This window comes from Bos javanicus, chromosome 1 (assembly GCF_032452875.1).
Source record: "Bos javanicus breed banteng chromosome 1, ARS-OSU_banteng_1.0, whole genome shotgun sequence".
NCBI classification, from domain to species: domain Eukaryota; kingdom Metazoa; phylum Chordata; class Mammalia; order Artiodactyla; family Bovidae; genus Bos; species Bos javanicus.
In genome coordinates this window covers 58,289,476-58,311,613 of record NC_083868.1, presented here as the reverse complement: position 1 = coordinate 58,311,613, position 22,138 = coordinate 58,289,476, and the positions used below count along the sequence as shown (strand labels likewise).

The window sequence follows — 22,138 nt, the reverse complement described above, 5'->3', positions numbered from 1 at the left end:
CCCAACATAGGTGCACCTCAATAGTTAAGACAAACACTAACAGACATAAAAGGAGAAATTCACAGTTACACAATAATAGTAGGAGACTTTAACACCTCACTCACACCAATGGACAGATCATCAAGATAGAAAATTAATAAGGAAACACAAGTTTTAAATGATGCATTAGCTAAGATGGATCTCATTGATATCTTCAGGACATTCCATCCAAATGCAGAAGAATACCCCTTCTTCTCAAGTGCACATGGAACATTCTCCAGGACAGATCACATCTTGGGTAAGAAATAAAACCTCAGTAAAATTTAAGAAAATTGAAATCATATCAAGCATCTTCTCTGGCCACAATGCTATGATTTGTAAGATATAAATTACAAGAAAAAAACTGTAAGAAACACAAACACATGGATGTTAAACAACACATTTCTAAATAACCAACACGTTACTGAAGAAATCAAAAGGGAAATGAAAAAAGTTCTGGAAACAAATGACAATGATAACATGACAGCTCAAAACCTATGGGATGCAGCAAAAGCAGTTCTAAGACAGACGTTTATAGCAATACAATCCGACCTTAAGAAACAAGAAAAAAATCAAATAGACATCCTAACTTTACACCTAAAACAACTGGAAATAGAAGAAGAAGAAGAACAACAAACCGAAAATTAGTAGAAGGAAAGAAATCATAAAGATCTGAGCAGAAATAAATGAAAAGCAAATGAAAGAAACAATAGTAAAGATTAATAAAACTAAAAGCTGGTTCTTTGAGAAGATCAACAAAATTGACAAGCCTTTAGTCAGGTTCATCAAGAAAAAAAGAGAGAAGAATCAAATCAACAAAATTAGAAATGAAAAAGGAGAGGTTACAACAAACAATGCAGAAATACAAAGGATTATGAGAAACAATTATGAACAACTATATGGCAATAAAATCGAAGAAATGGACAAATTCTTAGAAAAGTTCAGTCTTCCAAGACTGAACCAGGAAGAAATAGAAATTATGAACAACCCAATTGCAAGCACTGAAATTGAAGCTGTGATCAAAAATCTCCCCCCAAACAAAAGCCCAGGACCAGATTACTTCACAGGGAAATTCTGTCAAACATTTAGAGAAGAGCTAATGCCTATCCTTCTAAAACTCTTTCAAAAAATTGCAGAGGAAGGAAGATTTCCAAACTCATTCTACGAGGCTGCTTTCACCCTGATACCAAAACCAGACAAAGACAACACAAAAAGAGAAAACTACAGGCCAATATCACTGATGAACATAGATGAAAAAATCCTCAACAAAATTTTAGCAAACAGAATTCAGTAGCACATCAAGAAGCTCATACACCATGATCAAGTTGGGTTTATTCCAGGAATGCAAGGATTCTTCAATATATGAAAATCAATATGATACCTCATATTAACAAATTGAAAGATAGAAACCATACGATAATCTCAACAGATGCAGAGAAAACCTTTGACAAAATTCAGCACCCATTTGTGATTAAAACTCTTCAAAAAATGGTCATAGAAGGAATCTACCTCAACATGGTAAAGGCCATATATGATAAGCCTACAGCAAACATTATTCTCAGTGGTGAAAAACTGAAAGTGTTCCCCCTAAGGTCAGGAACAAGACAAGGGTGTCCACTCTCACCACTATTATTCAACATAGTTCTGGAAATTCTAGCTACAGCAGTCAGAGAAGAAAAAGAAATAAAAGGAACCCAGATAGGAAAAGAAGTAAAGCTCACACTGGTTGTAGATGACATGATACTATACATACTATACATAGACAACCCTAAAGATAGTATCAGAAAATTACTATAGCTAATAAGTGAATTTAGCAAAGTTACAGGATACAAAATCAATAAAATTTTAATTTCTATATACTAACAATGAAAAATCTGAAAGAGAGTTTAAGGAATCAATCCCATTCACCATTGCAACAAAAATAATTAAATATCTAGGAATAAACTTACCTAAGGATACAAAAGAACTGTACACAGAAAATTATGACACTAATGAAAGAAATCAAAGATGACATAAATAGATGGAGAGATATTCCATGTTCCTGGGTAGAAAGAATCAATATTTTGAACATGACTATACTACCAAATGCAATCTACAAATTCAATGTGATCCCTATCAAATCAGCAATGGCATTTTTCACAGAACTGGAACAAAAAATTTCACAATTCATACAGAAAAACAAAAGACCCTGAATAGCCAAAGCAGTCTTGAGAAAGAAGAATGGAGCTGGAGGAATCAACCTTCCTGACTTCAGATTATGCTGCAAAGCTACAGTCATCAAGATAGTATGGTACTGGCAGAAAAACAGAAATATAGACCAATGTAACAAGATAGAAAGTCCAGAAATAAACCCATGCATACCTTATTTTTGACAAAGGAGGCAAGAATATACAATGGGGCAAAGACAGCCTCTTCAATAGTGCTAGGAAAACTGGACAGCTACATGTGAAACAATGAAATTAGAACACTTCCTAACACCATATACGAAGATAAACTCAAAATGGATTAAAAACCTAAATGTAAGACCAGAAACTATAAAACTCTTAGAGGAAAGCATAGGCGGAACACACGATGACATAAATCAAAGCAAGATTCTCTATGACCCACCTCCTAGAGTAATGGGAATAAAAACAAAAGTAAGCAAGTGGGACCTGATTAAACTTAAAGGCTTTTGCACAGCAAAGGAAACTATAATCAAGGTGAAAAGACAACCCTCAGAATGGGAGAAAGTAATAGTAAATGAAACAATTGACAAAGGATTAATTTCCAAAAATACAAGCAGCTCATACAACTCAATGCCAGAAAAGCAAACAACCCAATCAAAAAGTGGAGAAAAGACCTAAACAGACATTTCTCCAAAGAAGACATACAGATCACTAACAAACACATGAAAAGATGCTCAACATTGCTCATTATTAGAGAAATGCAAATCAAAACTACAATGAAATACCACCTCACATCAGTCAGAATGGCCATCATCAAAAAGTCTACAAATGTAAATGCTGGAGAGGTTGTAGAGAAAAGGGACCACTCTTGCACTGTTGGGAATGTAAATTGATACAGCCACTATGGAAGACAGTATGGAGATTCCTTAAAAACTAGGAATAAAACCATCATATGACCCAGCAACCCCACTCCTAGGCGTATGATCTGAGGAAACCAAAATTGAAAAAGGTGCATGTATCCCAGTGTTCATTGCAGCACTATTTACAATAGCTAGAACGTGGAAGCAACCTAGGTGTCCATCGACAGATGAATGGATAAAGAAGTCATGGTACATTTACACAATGGAATATTACTCAGCCATAAAAAAGAACACATTTGAGTCCATTCTGATGAGGTGAATGAATCTAGAACCTATTATACAGAGTGAAGTGAGTCAGAAAGATATGTATTCTAATGCACATATATGGAATCTAGAAAAATGGTATTGAAGAATTTATTTACAGACAACAATGGAGAAACAGACAGAGAGTAGACTTATGGACATAGAGAGAGGGGAGGAGACGATGAGATGTATGGAGAGAGTAACATGGAAACTTACATTACCATATGTAAAATAGATAACCAACGGGAATTTGCTGTATGGCTCAGGAAACTCAAACAGGGGCTCTGTATCAATCTAGAGGGGTGGGATGGGGAGGGAGATAGGAGGGAGGTTCAAAAGGGAGGGGATATATGTATACCTATGGCTGATTCATGTGGAGGTTTGGTAGAAAACAACAAAATTCTATAAAGCAATTATCCTTCTATAAAATAGAAATTAAAAAAATTTTATGTCTATATTCATGAGGATCACTGTACTGTCTTTATACTATATTTAGTTTTGAGTATCAGGAGAATACTAGCTTCAAAATATGACTTGGGAAGTCTTCTCCCCTTTTTTGGTGAAGGAAATGGCAACCCACTCCCGTATTCTTAACTGGATAATTCCATGGGCAGAGGAGCCTGGCAGGCTATAGTCCATCAGGTCACAAAGGGTTGGGTGTGACTTAGCAACTAAGCAACTCCCCTTTCTGATTTTTCTAGAAGATACTGTATAGAATTTATGGTAATTATTTAAATGTATGGTAGAGTTCTCCAATGAAACTATTTGGGCCAATATATTTCTTCAAGGTAGTTTTACAATTAGAATTTCAGTGTTCTTAATAGTTACAGAACTATTCACATTATCTCCTTTATATTGGGTGGGTTGTGGTAATTTGTATTTTTTGTGGAATTGGTCTGTTTCATTTAAGTTGCCAAATTTCTGTGCATAGAGATGCTCATTGTATTTCCTTGCTATCCTTTTAATGTCTGCAGGGTCTTTAGTAATACTGTCTGTTGCATTCTCAATATTGGTACCTTGTTTCTTAAATTCCTATTTTTTTTTTTTTTTTTGTAGTTTTACTAGAGGTTTGTCAATTCAACTGATTTTTTTGAGAACAAGTCAGCTCTTTGCATAAGTGATTTTCTCTGTTTTCTGCTGTCAATTTTATTGCTTTCTGTTGTTATCTTTACTATTACCTTCCTTCAGCTTGCTTTGGGTTTATTTTGTACTCCTGTTTTTTAGGTTTTCAGGTGTGAGCTTAAATCACTGACTTGAGAATTTATTCTCTTTCCTAATTTAGCACTATAAATTTCTCTCTCAGCACTGCTGTAGTTGTATTCTACAAAACTTGAAGTTAATTTTCATTTACATTCAGGACAGTGTAGTTTTAAAATTTACATTGTGACTTCTGGATTCCGTGGATTATATAGAAGTGTGTTGTTTAGGTCCAAGTGCTTTGAGATTTTCCTCTTATCTTTCTGTTATTGATTTCTAGTTTGATTCAATTGTGGTCAGAGAACACATTCTGTGTGATTTCAATTCTTTTTTAGTTGCTGAGATTTGTTTTATGGTCTTACATATCTATCTTGGTGTATGTTCTGTGAGCACTTGCGAAGAATGTATTATATGTTGTCTGTTTTGTGTGACATGTTCTATTACTGTCAGTTAGATCCTGTTGATTGATGGTATTGCTCAAGTCTTCTATATTCTTGTTGATTTTCTGTATGGTTGTTGCATCAAATGTTGAGTCAAGGTGTGGAGGTCTCCAAATGCACTCATGGATTTATCTATTTCTCCTCTCATTTTTATCAGTTTTTACTTCCCATATTTCTCTTGTTTTATGCATACACTGTTAAGATTTCTATGTTTTCTTGATAAATTGGCATATTTATCATTATTTAATGTCTTTCTCTGTCTTGGGTAATTTTCCTTGCTCTGAAGTCCATTTTATCCTATATTATTATACTCATTTCTGCTTTGCTTTTATTTGCTTAATAATTGTATGATATATCTTTTCCCTCCTTTTAATTTCAGCTTGATTATATAGTTGCATTAGAAGTGAATTTCTGGTAGCATATGGCTGAATACTGTTTTTCATCCACTCTGTCTTTTAATTGGTGTATTGAACCACTTATATTTGATCTATTAAGTCTGCCATTTTATATCTGTTTTGTCTTTTTTCTTTTTCCTACCTTCCTGTGGGTTAGTTGAACATTCTTTAGGATTCCATTTTATTTTCTCTTGTACTTTTTACAGTAGTCATGTATGGATGTGAGAATTGGACTATAAATAAAGCTGAGTGCTGAAAAATTGATGCTTTTGAACTGTGGTGTTAGAGAAGACTCTTGAGAGTCCCTTGGACTGCAAGGAGATCCAACCAGTCCATCCTAAAGGAAATCCTAAAGGAAATCCTGAATATTCATTGGAAGGACTGATGTTGAAGCTGAAACTCCAATACTTTGGCCACTTGATGCGAAGAACTGATTCTTTTGAAAAGACCCTCATGCTGGGAGGGATTGGGGGGCAGGAGGAGAAGGGGACAACAGAGGATGAGATGGTTGGATGGCATCACCGACTCAATGGAGATGAGTTTGAGTAAACTCCGGGAGTTGGTGATGGACAGGGAGGCCTGGCGTGTTGCGGTTCATGGAGTCGCAAAGAGTCGGACACGACTGAGCAAATGAACTGAACTGAGCACTTTTTAATGTATCTCTTTGTATAACATTTTTAGTCGTTGCTCTGTATATTCTATGTATATGTGTGTGTGTGTGTATATATATATATTCATTGTTTATCCCAGTCCACCAGTGTCATCATTTTACCAATTTAAGTCAAGTATAGAGTCCTTACCTACCTTTATATCCCAGTTTATTCCTCATTTATCATATGATTGTCTTAAATATTTCCTCTGCATACATCTGGAACCATATCAGACAATGTTATAATTTTTGCTTCAATTATCAAACATTATTTAAGCACTTGGAGGAAAGCCTATTCATATAGGCTTTATTCATATTTTTATTCAAAATTTCCTTTTTTAAAAAAGAAAAAAATTCCCTCTGCTTAAAGAGTTTCCTTTATCCATTCTTTTAGGGAGGGTATACTGGTGGCAATTAAAAATTTTTTCCCATAATCTAATCAATAACCTCAGATATGCAGATGACACCACCCTTATGGCAGAAAGTGAACAGGAACTAAAAAGCCTCTTGATGAAGGTGAAAGAGGAGAGTGAAAAAGTTGGCTTAAAACTCAACATTCAGAAAACGAAGATCATAGCATCTGGTCCCATCACTTCATGGGAAATAGATGGGGAAACAATGTCAGACTTTATTTTTCTGGGCTCCAAAATCACTGCAGATGGTGACTGCAGCCATGAAATTAAAAGACGCTTACTCCTTGGAAGGAAAGTTATGACCAACCTAGATAGCATATTCAAAAGCAGAGACATTACTTTGCCAACAAAGGTCCGTCTAGTCAAGGCTATGGTTTTTCCTGTGGTCACGTATGGACGTGAGAGTTGGACTGTGAAGAAAGCTGAGCGCCGAAGAATTGACGCTTTTGAACTGTGATGTTGAAGACTCTTGCGAGTCCCTTGGACTGCAAGGAGATCCAACCAGTCCATTCTGAAGGAGATCAGCCCTGGGATTTCTTTGGAAGGACTGATGCTAAAGCTGAAACTCCAGTACTTTGGCCACCTCATGCGAAGAGTTGACTCATTGGAAAAGACTCTGATGCTGGGAGGGATTGGGGGCAGGAGGAGAAGGGGACGACAGAGGATGAGATGGCTGGATGGCATCACTGACTCGATGGACGTGAGTCTGAGTGAACTCCAGGAGTTGGTGATGGACAGGGAGGCCTGGCGTGCTGTGATTCACGGGGTCACAAAGAGTCGGACACGACTGAGCAACTGAACTGAAGTATGCCTTGATTTCCCCTCTTTTTCTGAAAGACGTTTTCATTGGATGCAGTATTCTAGGTTGATATTTCTTTCAACATTTGACAAATACTGTGCCACTTTCTTCTGGTCACTGTGGTTTCTGGTGAGAAACCCTCTGATATTCAAATTGCTTATCCTCTGTAGGTGAAGAATCACTTTTCTTTCTTTGCCTTCAGTATTTTTTCTCTTTAGTTTTCAGAAGTTTGACTGTTATGTGATTTAGTGTCGATTTTGGAATTATCCTCTTTGGAATACATTCAAGTTCTTTAATCTGTAGGTTTATGTACTTGCCCAATTTGAGAAGTTTTCAGCCATTATTTCTTCAAGTCCTTTTAAAGACCTCCTCTTTCCTGACTCCTTCATGGCACTCTGATGCCATGACTGTTAGACTTTTCATTATGATCCCATTGGCCCCTGAGGCTCTGGGGTTTGGGTTTTGTTTGTTTCAGTTGGTTTTCTTTTTATGGTTCAGATTGACTAATTCCTATTTTTCTATCTTCAAGTTCATGGATTCATTTTTCTGTCCCTTCTATTCTACTGTTGACCCCATCCCTTAGTTTTCATTTTTGTATTTTTCAGTTCTAAAGTTTCCATTTATTTTTTTCCTTATATAAATAAATAAAAAGCCTCAGACTATTTTATATCTTTGCTTCAAGTGTGTTCATAATTGCTCACTGAAGCATTTTTATCCTGCATGTTTAAAATACTTCATCAGATAATTCTATTTCTGTCATCTTGGTGTTAACATGTATTGATTGTCTTTTTTCATTCAGTTAGAGATCTTTCTGGTTCTTGGTATGACTTTCAGCTAAAACCTGGAAACTTTCCTATTATGTATTAGACTCTGTATCCTACTTAAATCTTCTGGTTTACTTGGCTTTCTCTAACACTGTTTTGCCAGAGGAAGGAATGGGTGCCTCCTCCTTATTGCCAGGTGGAGGTACTCACATTTTACTGTCATGGAAGGAAGGGAGATCTCCTTGTTCCTTCTGTGTGCAGAAGGGAGGGCTAGTTCCTCACAGAGTCTCTACTGACAACATGGTGGGGAAGGCCTTGGCACCTTTGGGCAATGGTAGAAGTCCTGACTCCCCACCAGGCCTCTTCTGACACCACCTCTGCAGGGAGGGTGAAGAGAACCTTATTGCTGCCCTCTGAGAATGAAGGTCCAGACTGTGATCGCCACAGACATCTTGGTGGTTGGTGGGTAAGGGGACTGGTTACCCTCAGAAAGAATAAATATCTTGACTCTTTACTTGACGTTTTCTGACACCATCCTAGTTGGAATGGTGGGGTGCCTCATTACAGCTTGGCAAGGGTATATTCTGTGAGCACTTGCAAATAATGTACATCGTACTGTTTTATGTGAAATGTTTTGGCTTGTCTAGGCTCCATTAGGCCTTTGCCAATGTAGGTGTGAGTGGGACCACGGTATTTTTGTGTGGTGTTTCTTCAAGTTTTCTGTGTTGCTAATCTGCCTCTTTTTGGTCATTTGGCTGGAGAGAGCAGGTTCTGATTGGGCCTTCCTATGTCCCTACCTGTTGGTGTTTCAGGTTAGACTGACTTAGTCTTCCTCACCTCAGAGATATATATGGCAAAAAGAAAATCCAAGGAAATCACCACAGTGTTGTTTCTCAGGATTCAAAGTGCATAGTAGATCTGCCTTCTCCTTTCCACTTCTCAGAGTTTTCTTGTGTTCGTTTTATATTTAATGTCCAGGGGTTTTAGCTATATTTAGTGGGAAGAATAGGGGAAGTAGATCTACTTTATCTTCCTGAAAGCAGACATCTATGTAAGAATTTTAAAGCCTAATTATAAACATTGATTTATTTCATAAGGTGGTACAGATCACTAATTTTAAGAGACATCTTAATTTAAGAAGTTTTCTAGTGAGTATGAGGTCCACTTATCTTTATATTTTTTGATGTTCCATAAAATAGAAACCATTAATTGTTCATACATGGACTCAAAGTGTTTTGAAAGAAAATGGAGTAGAATTGAGTGGAAGAGGCATACAATCCTTATCTAACATTCTTGGGAACAGATATATTTTAGTATTCAAAAAATTTATATTTTATAAAACATATTAAACATATGATATGATATTGTTAAAGAAATAATCATTCATGACACTAGTTAACGAACAATAGGCAGACTGTATTCAGGGGACCACTATCATGGGATTTTATAGTAAGAGAGAGATCAGCTCAACTCTGAATACAAGGCAAATGGAGACTTATAGCCAAGGAGTAAGATTGGGGTTAGTTGATGGAAAATTACTGAGAGGTAGGGTAATTCTTTGCTAAACTGACATAACAGGATTTTTGTTGAAGGCAGGCCAGAGTGATAAGATATTAAGGCTAAGGGAAAAGGAATTTAACCGGATATTAAGGGTAGTGAATTTTACTAAATTAACTCAACAGGACTCTTGCTAAAACTCGACTAAATGGGCCAAGGACAGAGCGTGGGCCAAGGACCAGACAGAGGACTCAGAGGAGCCTGACTCAAGTTTGGTTAAAGGAGAGCCTTTGTCAACTAACAACCCCAACAGAGTTTGGTGCAGAATCTCTAAATCAAACATTTAATATTAATACTTCCACAGTAAGACATGACTATTCACACTAAGTAGGTTAAGTAAAGATTATAACTAGTATTACTTAGTTCAGAGAAGTTATGAAAATCCTGTTTTCAGAGCACTATGCTGTATAACCAAGGGTGCATTAGGTAGATCACAGCACAAGCAGCTCGGTCTCACCCCGGTCTGACTCAATGCACCGAAATTAATTGCATAACCTTCTGCAGGCACTTGAGTTTGCGGTCCCTGTGTCCTTAACTATTTTAAATTCTTCTAAAAATATTGAGTAATTTCCTTATTTACCCCTTGTTTTCCTAGTAACTAATTCATTGAAAATGATTTATTTTTAAAATCTGGGATTTATCTTAACACAGGAACTTCTCTGCTTATTAACAGTATTTTTCTCTCTCCTTAGATGAAGAGGAGGAAAGTGAAGAATCAAGTGAAGAAGAATCCAGCTTGGAGAGTGATGAGGATGAGTCTGGATCTGAAGATGAGGTTTTTGATGATTCTATCTGCCCGACAAGTAAGTTGGATAAAACCATGCATTCTTTGTGACGTTTGACTATGGATGATAATACCAAAAAGGCCCTCTTTTTTGGTTTCTCAATTGTTTCGTAATATTTAAGGAAATGATGGTATAATAAGCATGAAGTATAGTCTAATACTTTTGGGGACTCTCTAGATAATTTACTTCCTATTTCTTGAGGCTGCTATTTATGAGTACCAAATTAAATAATCTGCAGACAATCTATAGTTGATTCAGTCATAAATTATGCAGTTTCATTTTACCGAGAAACAGAAAATTCATATATGTGTATGTACATGTGTGTATTTAAAACTACATATGTGTATTTTTATAAAACTCTCCCTTTTTGCCAAACCATTAAATTTTCATATTTCAAACCTGTTTTTTAAGGGCAATTTTTATGTCTCCTGGAGATTCTTGGCAATTTATATTCACTGTTTTCACTGGTGAAACCAGTCTGAAATATTCTTACAGTCTTAAGATTCTTATGTGAGTGAAAGTCGGTCAGTCATGTCTGACTCTGCAACCCCATGGACTATACAGTCCATGGAGTTCTCCAGGCCTGAATACTGAAGTGGGTAGCCTTTCCCTTCTCCAGGGGATCTTCCCAGCCCAGGGATCGAACCCAGGTCTCCTGCATTGCAGGCGGATTCTTTACCAGCTGAGCCACAAAGGAAGCCCAAGAATACTGGAGTGCGTAGCCTATCCCCTCTCTGGGGATCTTCCCGACCCAGGAATTGAACTGGGATCTCCTGCACTGCAGGCAGAACATCAGTACTAACATCACAGCCACTATCATGATTATTATTCTTTTTTTTAAATATTAGCTACGCTGGGTCTCAGTTGCAGCACTGGAGTCTTTGATCTTCGTTCCAGCGTGCAGAATCTATTTCCCTGACCAGGGATTGAACCCAAGTCCCCTGAACTGAGAGTTCAGAGTCTTAGCCACTGGACTGGCAGGAAAGTCTCTATCATGATTATTAATACCATTATAATTTCTACCTGGAGCCCTAAGTGTAGTGAAACCTTATTGGAGTAGGTGGACATTAATAATTCTGAAGCCCCAAAGTCCACACTTATTACTATATTCTCTAACAAATGGAGCTGCTTTTTCATTTTGACTGTCTTTTCAGATTGTGATATGGGTCTCTTTGAACTGGCCCTTCAACTTCGAGAGAAAAGGCTGGACATTGAAGAGGCTTTAGTTGAAGAAAAAAAAATGATCGATAACCTCAAAAAAGAACACGATACACTGTCCAAAAAAGTATGTTATTCTGCCTTTTTCAGGTCTGTTTATCGTCTCCCAACATGCTACACCTCCTTCTAGCTATAATACTACTATTTCATAGCAATGGCATGAGTTAAGGCTTATTGTTAGAAGAGAGACATATCCCATGTTGCATCCATTTACAGATGTCTTTGAGGGCTGTTGCCCCTTTGATGATTGGGACTTCTTCTAAATCATTGGCCCCCAAACTTTTTTTGATTATATACTTCTGGAAATTTAAAAAAAAAATTGTGGAGCACATATTCCCACAGTAAATGTATATTTATTTAGATATTATACCCATAAACTATTGTACTAATTATATTTCATGTGTTATGAAACATTTCAGAGAAGGCAATGGCACCCCAGTCCAGTACTCTTGCCTGGAAAATCCCATGGATGGAGGACCGTGGAAGGCTGCAGTCCATGGGGTCGCTAAGAGTCAGACACGACTGAGCGACTTCACTTTCATTTTTCACTTTTCACTTTCATGCATTGGAGAAGGAAATGGCAACCCACTCTAGTGTTCTTGCCTGGAGAATCCCAGGGACGGGGGAGCCTGGTGGGCTGCCATCTATGGAGTCGCACAGAGTTGGCCACGACTGAAGTGACTTAGCATAGCATAGCATAGCATGAAACATTTGCAAAAACAGAGAATAAAAAGAATAAGATAAAAATAAAACAAAAAAGGAAACTCTATTTTCTTTCTGGACCCCAGTAGAACACTTTGACATTCTGAGGTGTATGCATTCCTTTGGGAGTCCACTAAGCTAAACTTCCAGTACAGTTGATTAGATTTTTTCTGCCATATCTACTCAGTTTCCCTCTTAGGTACTCTTTCCTAGAGCAGCATCACTTGATTCATATTCAGAAATGTTTTTGGTAGGCTGCTTCTCCGCTTGCAAAAAGGAAATGGTTTGGAAAGCTTTCAAGTATTTTAGGAGATGAGGCATGTACTTTAGAAATACTGTAGTTAGTAATTTCATTACCATAAGGGGCTTTCTTCGCTAATTTATTGAGGTCCTTATGACCAAATGAGATTTGAACCATCCTTACAGAGATACTACAGGCTGAGAGATGATTTTCCTGCAGAAAATAAAAGGGAGATGGGAACATGTCCTCTGCGTTTTCATTCACAAAATCTCTACAACTCTGGGGTCATAGGAACAAGTGAAAAAGTGGTGTGGCTCATGACTTAGCAGAAAGAGAATAATACACACTTCTGGGGAGCAGTCTGGGATTATCTGCTTAATCCAGCCCAACAAGGCAGATCCAGCTCATATTTTTTGTTCCTCCCCAGTGGTTTCATTTATCACCTTGGGTATATATTCACCGAATCCTGTTAACATCTTGCACTTGGGGCTTTCTACAGGTAAAAATTGTGGCAACTAATCTTAACGCAGCAGAGGAGGCCCTGGAGGCTTATCAACGTGAGAAGCAGCAGCGGCTGAATGAACTGCTGGTTGTGATCCCGTTGAAGCTCCACCAGGTGATGGGGCTGGAGGTTGCCCCACCCTCTCTGAGCAGAAGAGCCATCACCCTCAGACTTTTCCAGAGAAAGATTCATGGGACACTGGTGGGGAGAAGGGCAGTCCTTGTCTGAGACATCTACTTGCAGAATGACACCCCAGTGGTTCTTACCACTTCTGAGATTATTATAAAAGCATAATATCAAAACATGTATATTTCCTGGTGGTCATTATGACTTTGAAAGTTGAATCACTTCAAATCTGAAGCAGTGAGGAGCCTATGACTTAAAGGAATGGCTTGGAGGTTGAAATCTTCTTGTCTCTTGGACACATGTCACTTTTCACACCTTCTTTAAATAGACGGGGACTAATGGTGCAAGAATGATCTTCCCTATTATTTACTTGTTAATGAGGGAGGTTAAGATAAAAGGAAAATACTTTTTTCCCTTTTCTTTGTTCATCTCTATATCCCACTTGAATTATAACTTATATTAAAATGCAGAGATCATATCAGCAAAGGCCCCTTGTAATGTATTTTGGCAGGTAAAGAGAGAAAGCTGTATTTGAGAAGAAAAACCGAGGAGGATCAGCCTTACATATATCTTGTTTAACCTGACCCAAACTGGATTCACTGTCTGTAGCAGTTTGCCAAATATTCCAGCCCTGAAATGTCTGTTCCATCCTTAGGCAGTAGATATCCAGTGTGGTCATTTTGGAAAGATTTGCTGTCCCAGAGGGATGTAATGTGACTTCTTTTTGAAAGCAGCTTCCTGCTTTTACCTTCCTCAGTGGTGAGAGTTAGGAGACCAAAGGTCATGACCTAACAGGGGACAGGAAAAGAAGCACATCCCTTTCTATGACTTTACAATTAGTTTGGTTTTTGTCTGTTTGATACCAGTTTTGTCATGCTTTTGTAGATAGAGTATGTGCTATTTGGAGAAATACCGAGTGATCTTTCTGGAGCTTTGGTCTTTTCCAACCGCTCCTTGGGACGACTGCAAGAACGAATTGTCCAGCTCCATGAGGAAAATTCCAAGCAGCAAAAACTTAACAAAGAATGCCGGGAGAGGCGTAAGCAGCTTATCCGAGAAAAGAGAGAGATGGCCAAAACGATACAGAGTGAGTAGTAAGCCCATGGCTTACCTAGTAATATTTATTGATTACAGAGGGAATGTCAAGTGGTCATCTCCAGCTCTGAAAACAGTAGGTTGTCACAGATCCAAACCGCTGAGCAGAAATAACACCTTCCCCTCTTTCTACTTACTCTCTCTCCTGATGCTATCAAAAAGTTACTGTATTTTAAAAAGGATAAATCTTTTGTCATAGAAACAATTTCTCACGATTTTTAAAGGTTTTATGTTTAATAAAATGTAGAAAAATATTTAAAAATACCCTCTACCAAGCTTAAGAAATAAAGCACTGAAGATATAATTGATGGCCTTTCTCTTTCTAGTATCATTCTGCTCTCCTCCCCCAGGATCAACCATGAGGCAGGTACATACACATATAGATGTATTCACACACACTATATGAAGTGTCTTTGCATGTTTTGGGTGTAATTTGCAACTCACTTTATTAACCCATTTTTTGAGAGTAATCTGTAATGCTACAGATAATTAGCCATTTTAACTGCTACTACAGTATGCCATTGGACTATAAGAGTTTTTCTTTGGCCTCCTGTTGATGGATATTTAGGGTACTTGTAATTTTTCATGATTACAGACAATGTTTCAGTGAACCTTCTTGCACATGTCTCCCTGTGCATGTGTGGGAGGAGGTGGGTCCCCAGGAGTGGGGACTGTGGGTGACACGGGGTGTGTGTGCATTTTCTGCTCACCCGGGTATTGTCAAGTTGTCCTCCAAACTGGTTGCACCGTCTTCTCTTCCTGCTGTTTCCCTTGCCACCCGGGAGGGTGAGAATTGCCTAGGTTCCATAGTCTCATCAACACTTAGTAATGTCAGACTTTCATATATATCTGTCAACCTGGTATATGTTACAATTGTATTTCACTGTGCTTTTTGTTTCCCTAGCTCCTTGAGGTTGAATGTCTTCACATACACTTATTTGCCATTTATTTGTGTTCTCATATGAAACTTGCCTGCTATACACCTTGCCCATTTCTTTACTTCTGTTTTTTATTTTTCTTATTGATTGTAGGGAGTTTTTTTTCTTTTTCCCTCTATATTCTGTCTTTATCTATTACATGTATTTTGAATCTTTTCTAGTATGTATCTTGCCTTTTTATTAGGTGTATCTTTTTGGGATACAGACATTTAAAATTTTAATATAATTAATTTATCAACCTGTTTATAGTTTGTGCATTGTGTGTACAGCACAATGTACGTGTATGTCTTAAATCCTTTCCTATTTTGAGGTCATATTTTTCTATTGTTTCCTCTGTTAGTAGTGTTCCTTACTTTTATGTTCTTAGTTCACCTGGAATTGAGGTATATAGTATAAGATGTCGGAGAAGGCAATGGCACCCCACTCCAGTACTCTTGCCTGGAAAATCCCGTGGACGGAGGAGCCTGGTGGGCTGCAGTCCATGCGGTCGCTAAGAGTTGGACACAACTGAGCGACTTCACTTTCACTTTTCACTTTCATGCATTGGAGAAGGAAATGGCAACCCACTCCACTGTTCTTGCCTGGAGAATCCCAGGGATGGGGGAGCCTGGTGGGCTGCCGTCTATGGGGTCGCACAGAGTCAGACATGACTGAAGCAACTTAGCAGCAGCAGTATAAGATGTATGGAGTAAAGACATGGAACATATATGTAAGTGATGAAGTATTCCAACTTTAATAACAATAAAATTACGAGTGGTATAATAGCATCTACCTTAATGCCCCAGAACTGTACACTTCTTTTTTTGGCCACATCACATGGCATGTGGACTCTTAGTTCCCCGACCAGGGTTTGAACCATGCACTGGGAGCATGGAATCATAAGTACTAGACAGCAAGGGAAGCCCCAGAAATGTACACTTTTAAAAGATTAAAATGGTACATTTGTTATGTGAATTTTGCCACAGTTAAATATTTTTTTAAAAGAAAATTTGGAAAGGAAAAAGGGAGGAATATAGTTGTCAATCAGTCCAAGTTGCTTGAATTTGTAGAGGTCAGTCTTCAGGGAGATGGTGGTTCTGCTCTCATGGGTGGCTGGATTATAAAATTTTAAAATACGTGTAAGGACTCTATATTTGAATAACATTTGAGACACAGAGTTTTCTCAGGTGTAAACCTCGCGGCCCCAATGTTTCTCTCGTACTTTACATTCCTTTGGCTTCTGTAGCTTGTGAATGTTGTTTATATTTGGAAATACTATTTGTCAAACCAAGGGAACAAACTAGCATGAAAATGAGAGAAACTTGTTTCCATTTGAGTAACCTCTCAGTTTGGGAAAATGTGTGAAGATGAAATGAAGTATTCATATTTTTGGAATGTTGGTTGAAATTAAAAAAAAAAAAAAAAGGTTCTGTGTAGTAGAAGTTTTATTCAGTGGTTTTCAGTTCTTCTGCCACCCCTGGTTTGTTTTCTGAAAGCAAGTTGTGGGTCTGGTTAAAGACTGATCTTCTAATTCTGAAGGTGAAACTAGGAGTGGGTTCCTTTCCTATAACTCAGAGAACAAAGGCTTAACAGTGATGAGAAACACCACAGTCGCTCACTGGTGCCTTCCTCCATCCCAGACCCAATGGGGAAGAGGAGGAGAGTTTAGAACATGAGGTGGGAAGGCAAGTTCTCTCCTTTTCAAGAAGAGCACAGCTTGCAGCCATTGGGAGGGAGATGGGGAGCAGGGGGTGTTCCGGAAGGCTTTCTGTCCCCAGGGAATACTAGCTGTGGGAAGGGCAAAGACCAGAGTCCATGTCCTAGTACACGAGGCTGCCTTGGGAGAGGGCACCCTGATATATGGGCTAGCTGGGGGAGTCAAGGTTCTTACTGAGGGGGCCAAGCAGGCAGCCACAGGCTAGATACACTAGAGCAAATAATCCAATCACTATTTCATTTGCATCACTAATTATCATGGCCACCACATGATGCAAGTACATGGGGGTGCCACTCACATAGAAATGAATAACCCTTCCTGGATTGTGCAAATAGCAGTCATGCCAATTATGCCATTATCATTCAGTCGTGGTAACGATTATACCTGAATACACATTCCTGCCCAGTTACTGAGTTGCATCATCTTGTTATCTGTTAGGGCCTTCAGAATTCACTTAGGGGATTCTGGTCAAAGAAAATTTTGTTACAAGGTTATACTTTCTTAAAATCCCACAAATGGAATTTTATCCAGGTTTTCCAGCATTCCCATGTTGAGGAAAGACAATAAAACAAAAGGAAAACGTTGCATGTTAGATGGAGAGAACTGTTAAGAAGAAAAAATTAAAAGGAATGGGAAAGAGTGCTGAGGCCTGTAGGAGGCTAAGGAGGAGTTCTCTGTAAATGTGATATACTTGCTAAGACATGGTTCTCCCTAATGGTTAGAGGACAAGTTACACTTGGTTGCTGCTGTTGCTAAGTCGCTTCAGTCGTGTCCAACTCTGTGCGACCCCATAGATGGCAGCCCACCAGGCTCCCCCGTCCCTGGGATTCTCCAGGCAAGAACACTGGAGTGGGTTGCCATTTCCTTCTCCAATGCATGAAAGTGAAAAGTGAAAGGGAAGTCGCTCAGTCGTGTCCGAACCTCAGCGACCCCATGGACTGCAGCCCACCAGGCTCCTCCATCCATGGGATTTTCCAGGCAAGAGTACTGGAGTGGGGTGCCATCACCTTCTCTGGTCACACTTGGTTACACCTTCAGAAATGAGTGTACGGGAAATGAGTCTATCACAGTCTCACAGCTTGTTTTCAGAAAATGGGCTGTGTGGGACCAGCCACGTGGCTATACTGGGAAGAGAATTCCAGGCAAGGTAATTCCAGAGGATTCCTTATGAGAATACCCAAGTGAGCCTGGAATGTTTGAGAAGTAAGAAGGTGTCTGGAGTAAATGAGAGAGGTGTGAGAGCTAACAGGGGCAGGGCAGGTAGGACCCTGTGAGCCACTGCCAGGAGTTTAGTGTTTTTACTCAGAGGTGGAAACTGCTGTTCAGTACCTATTTTAGTCTTAGCACAAGATGTTACAGAGATCAGTAGTAGAAAATTAAAACCCAAAGGCTTTATAACCCGTTGGAGCCCATGAACAGTCTGAGCAGGGGCAGACCGGAGCGTGTAAACCACCTGAGAAAGGTGAATATGTTTCACCCGGGAACTTGAAGCTGATGAAAAGCCAGTGCAGGAATGTGCATCCTAAGTGAGGCAAGCAGTAGGTGCAGTGTCACGGAGGAAAACCCAACTGGTAACATAAGGTCTCTTACCATCATCTTGCAAAAGCTGTTCCTTAGAATGGTATTGTTCGTTTAATAACAGTGGGGGCTTCTGAACAGCCTGACAGTGGTTGTCTTCTTTTAGAAATGGAAGAAACAGTCAGTCAACTAATGATTAGCAAGTTTGGCCGCGTGATCAATCTAGAAGCCCTTCAGACACTTTCTGTGAATACAACGCTTGAAGAACTAAAGATCAAAAAGCTTCGAAAGGAGCTATCGAATGTAAAGGAAATGAAAATGTGGGAGGTAAGGATGAGAGGGCAGGTGACCCCCTGGGCAGAGGTGAGAACTCCTGGTGAGCAGTCAGGGGGTCCCTGCAGAGCATCTCTACATCCGTACAGCTAGAGCATCTCACAGGCCCCTGTGAGCCCCACTGAGTTCCCCCATGGTCTTAAGTCTGTCTCTGCTTCCTCATCATTCACTTAATTGGAGGTACTGGTCTATCTTGGGATGAAAGCACCAGCACTGGGGTGCAGGATTCATGTAAATATGAGGGCAGCATGGCATGAAGGAGAGATTCCACTCTGAGGTCCGCATTAATGTGTAAATGCTCTAAGTGTTAGACGTGAACTGCTGTACTCTATGCCTTCTAAGTCACTTCAGTCGTGTCCATCTGTTTGTGACCCCATGGACTGTAGCCCACCAGGCTTCTCTGTCCATGGGATTCTCCAGGCAAGAATACTGGACTGGGTTGCCAAGCCCTCCTACAGGGGAATCTTCCCAACCCAGGGATCAAACTCTCTTACGTCTCCTGCATTGGCAGGTGGGTTCTTTACCACTAGTAGCACCTGGTAATGCTCTGGGGATCCTCCTATAATTCTATATAGGTTTTGCATGTCGTTTCCATTCGAGAAATTAGAAAAGCATCTTGAAGTAATAGATTTTATAACAAGGTATATACCATTTAGCTGGTAGGGTCTTAAATGTTAAATGCCTACACTGTTCCTCGAGCCATGAGATGAGGCAGGATTCCAGTGACAGCCTGATTCAAAGAGAGGGGCTTTTACAAAGATTTTATAAGCTCACCAATCACACGGCTTCTCTAGTTTTCTGACTTAACAGCAGATAGGGAAGGAGGAGAGGTTCCCAGTGTATCTTTTCTTATCTAAGATTTGTCACTGTACTGTGGAGAAACAAATTACTCCAGCGCTGGTGTCAGTGGGACTGGTTCCTATGAGGGTAGTGCTGGAGATAATATGTGCAATCTAAAATAATTTGTTGGAGCAATAGGGTAACAAAGGAAAGCCACTGGCAGACGTATGGCCATTGAAGCTGGTCACCTTGAGGATTCTGGGCCAACACTGGGGGGAAACGTGGTATAGGAAAGTTTCTGGTTAAACAATCATTCTCCCTTTTAATTAATGAACACCAGCACTCAGTCAGCATACTAATATCCTTCCTCAGAAGTGGAGTGATACGTATCTCCACCTTATTTTTGCCTACTTTCATTCTTTTTTTTCTCTAATCAAACCACACCCGATGCACTTGCTTCTGATTATATTACTGGCTTACTATATATCCCCATGTGCATAGGGCTTCCCTGGTGGCTCAGATGGTAAAGAATCTGCCTGCAATGTGGGAGGACCTGGGTTGGGAAAATTCTCCTGGAAAAGGGAATGGCTACCCACTCCAGTATTCTTGCCTGGAGAAATCCCATGGACAGAGGAGCCTGGTAGGCTACAGTCCATGGGGTCCCAACGAGTTGGACGCGACTGAGCAACTTAGCAGTAGCAGTCACTGTATGTGACAGGCGGTGAGTACAATAAGCATGCTCTTGGCCCTTGTAGAATTTAAAGTCTAGTTTGTCAAGAAAAACTTCTGGGCTTCCCTGGTGGCTCAGACAGTAAAGAATCTGCCTGCAACGCAGTAGACCCAGGTTTGATCCCCTGGAGAAGGGAATGGCAGCCCACTCCGGTATTCTTGTCTGGAGGTTTCCATGGATGGAGGAGCCTGGTGGGCTACAGTCCATCGTGTTGCAAAGAGCGGACACCACTGAGTTACTAAGACTTTCACGTTCTTGTGCGTATCACTCCATTTGCCTGATGGTTTTGATCAAATCTGGACATTTGTTTTTGTTTCCTCTCTCATTCACCAAATCCATTTTACATCTTCCTGCCCTGGTAGGAAAAGATCGCTCAGGTTCGATGGGAATTGATGATGAAGACAAAAGAACACACCAAAAAACTTCATCAGATGAATGATTTGTGTATTGAAAAGCAGCAGCTTGATTCGAGACTGAATACTCTACAGAACCAGCAGGTATGTTCCTTTTCTTTAGACCCTTGGTCAGAATTAGGGATGTTCTGTAAAGGGAGCTATTCATAAGAACACTAAGTGCTGGCTTTTGAATGAACCTTGATCTTGAATGGGTTTTGGCCCACCTGGGTCTTTGAGGACACTGAGTTGATGCTGTTTACATTATTGACTATGCCAAAGCCTTTGACTGTGTGGATCACAAGAAACTGTGGAAAATTCTGAAAGAGATGGGAATACCAGACCACCTGACCTGCCTCTTGAGAAACCTATATGCAGGTCAGGAAGCAACAGTTAGAATTGGACATGGAACAACAGACTGGTTCCAAGTAGGGAAAGGAGTATGTCAAGGCTATATATGTCACCCTGCTTATTTAACTTATATGCAGAGTACATCATGAGAAACGCTGGGCTGGAAGAAGCACAAGCTGGAATCAAGATTGCCGGGAGAAATAGCAATAATCTCAGATATGCAGATGACACCACCCTTATGGCAGAAAGTGAACAGGAACTCAAAAGCCTCTTGATGAAAGTGAAAGAGGAGAGTGAAAAAGTTGGCTTAAAGCTCAACATTCAGAAAACGAAGATCATGGCATCCGGTCCCATCACTTCATGGGAAATAGATGGGGAAACAGTGGAAACAGTGTCAGACTTTATTTTTTTGGGCTCCAAAATCACTGCAGATGGTGATTGAAGCCATGAAATTAAAAGACGCTTACTCCTTGGAAGGAAAGTTATGACCAACCTAGATAGCATATTCAAAAGCAGAGATATTACTTTGCCAACAAAGGTCCATCTGGTCAAGGCTATGGTTTTTCCAGTAGTCATGTATGGATGTGAGAGTTGGACTGTGAAGAAGGCTGAGCGCCGAAGAATTGATGCTTTTGAACTGTGGTATTGGAGAAGACTCTTGAGAGTCCCTTGGACTGCAAGGAGATCCAACCAGTCCATTCTAAAGGAGATCAGTCCTGGGTGTTTTTTGGAAGGAATGATGCTAAAGCTGAAACTCCAGTACTTTGGCCACCTCATGCAAAGAGTTGACTCATTGGAAAAGACCCTGATGCTGGGAGGGATTGGGGGCAGGAGGAAAAGGGGATGATAGAGGATGAGACGGCTGGATGGCATCACTGACTCGATGGATGTGAGTCTGAGTGAACTCCGGGAGTTGGTGATGGACAGGGAGGCCTGGCGTGCTGCGATTCATGGGGTCGCAAAGAATCAGACACAACTAAGCGACTGAACTGAACTGAACATTACAATGAGCCTGAGGGACCAGCTTCACTGTATGCCTATTGGGTGCGATGAATTCAAACAGAAAGTACTGATTAAGGGATTTGCCTTGACCCTAGAGAGGTAAGGTGATTTAAGTATAAATAACGATGTCAGCATGGTTCCTGAATCTGGTGTCAAACATCCATTTTCA

At 39.7% G+C, this 22,138-nt stretch overlaps 1 protein-coding gene across 3 annotated transcripts in view; it reads left to right on the top strand.

The window, feature by feature from the left end:
* CFAP44 (cilia and flagella associated protein 44) overlaps positions 1–22,138 on the top strand; it is a 116,601-nt gene that overhangs the window by 87,458 nt on the left and 7,005 nt on the right. For all 3 annotated transcript variants that reach the window (XM_061427069.1, XM_061427064.1, XM_061427072.1), the window contains exons 29-34: positions 10,253–10,363; positions 11,500–11,630; positions 13,006–13,122; positions 14,020–14,221; positions 18,548–18,708; positions 20,587–20,721. In XM_061427069.1, coding sequence (XP_061283053.1) covers positions 10,253–10,363; positions 11,500–11,630; positions 13,006–13,122; positions 14,020–14,221; positions 18,548–18,708; positions 20,587–20,721 — 857 coding nt within the window. The remainder of the gene's footprint in view (positions 1–10,252; positions 10,364–11,499; positions 11,631–13,005; positions 13,123–14,019; positions 14,222–18,547; positions 18,709–20,586; positions 20,722–22,138) is intronic.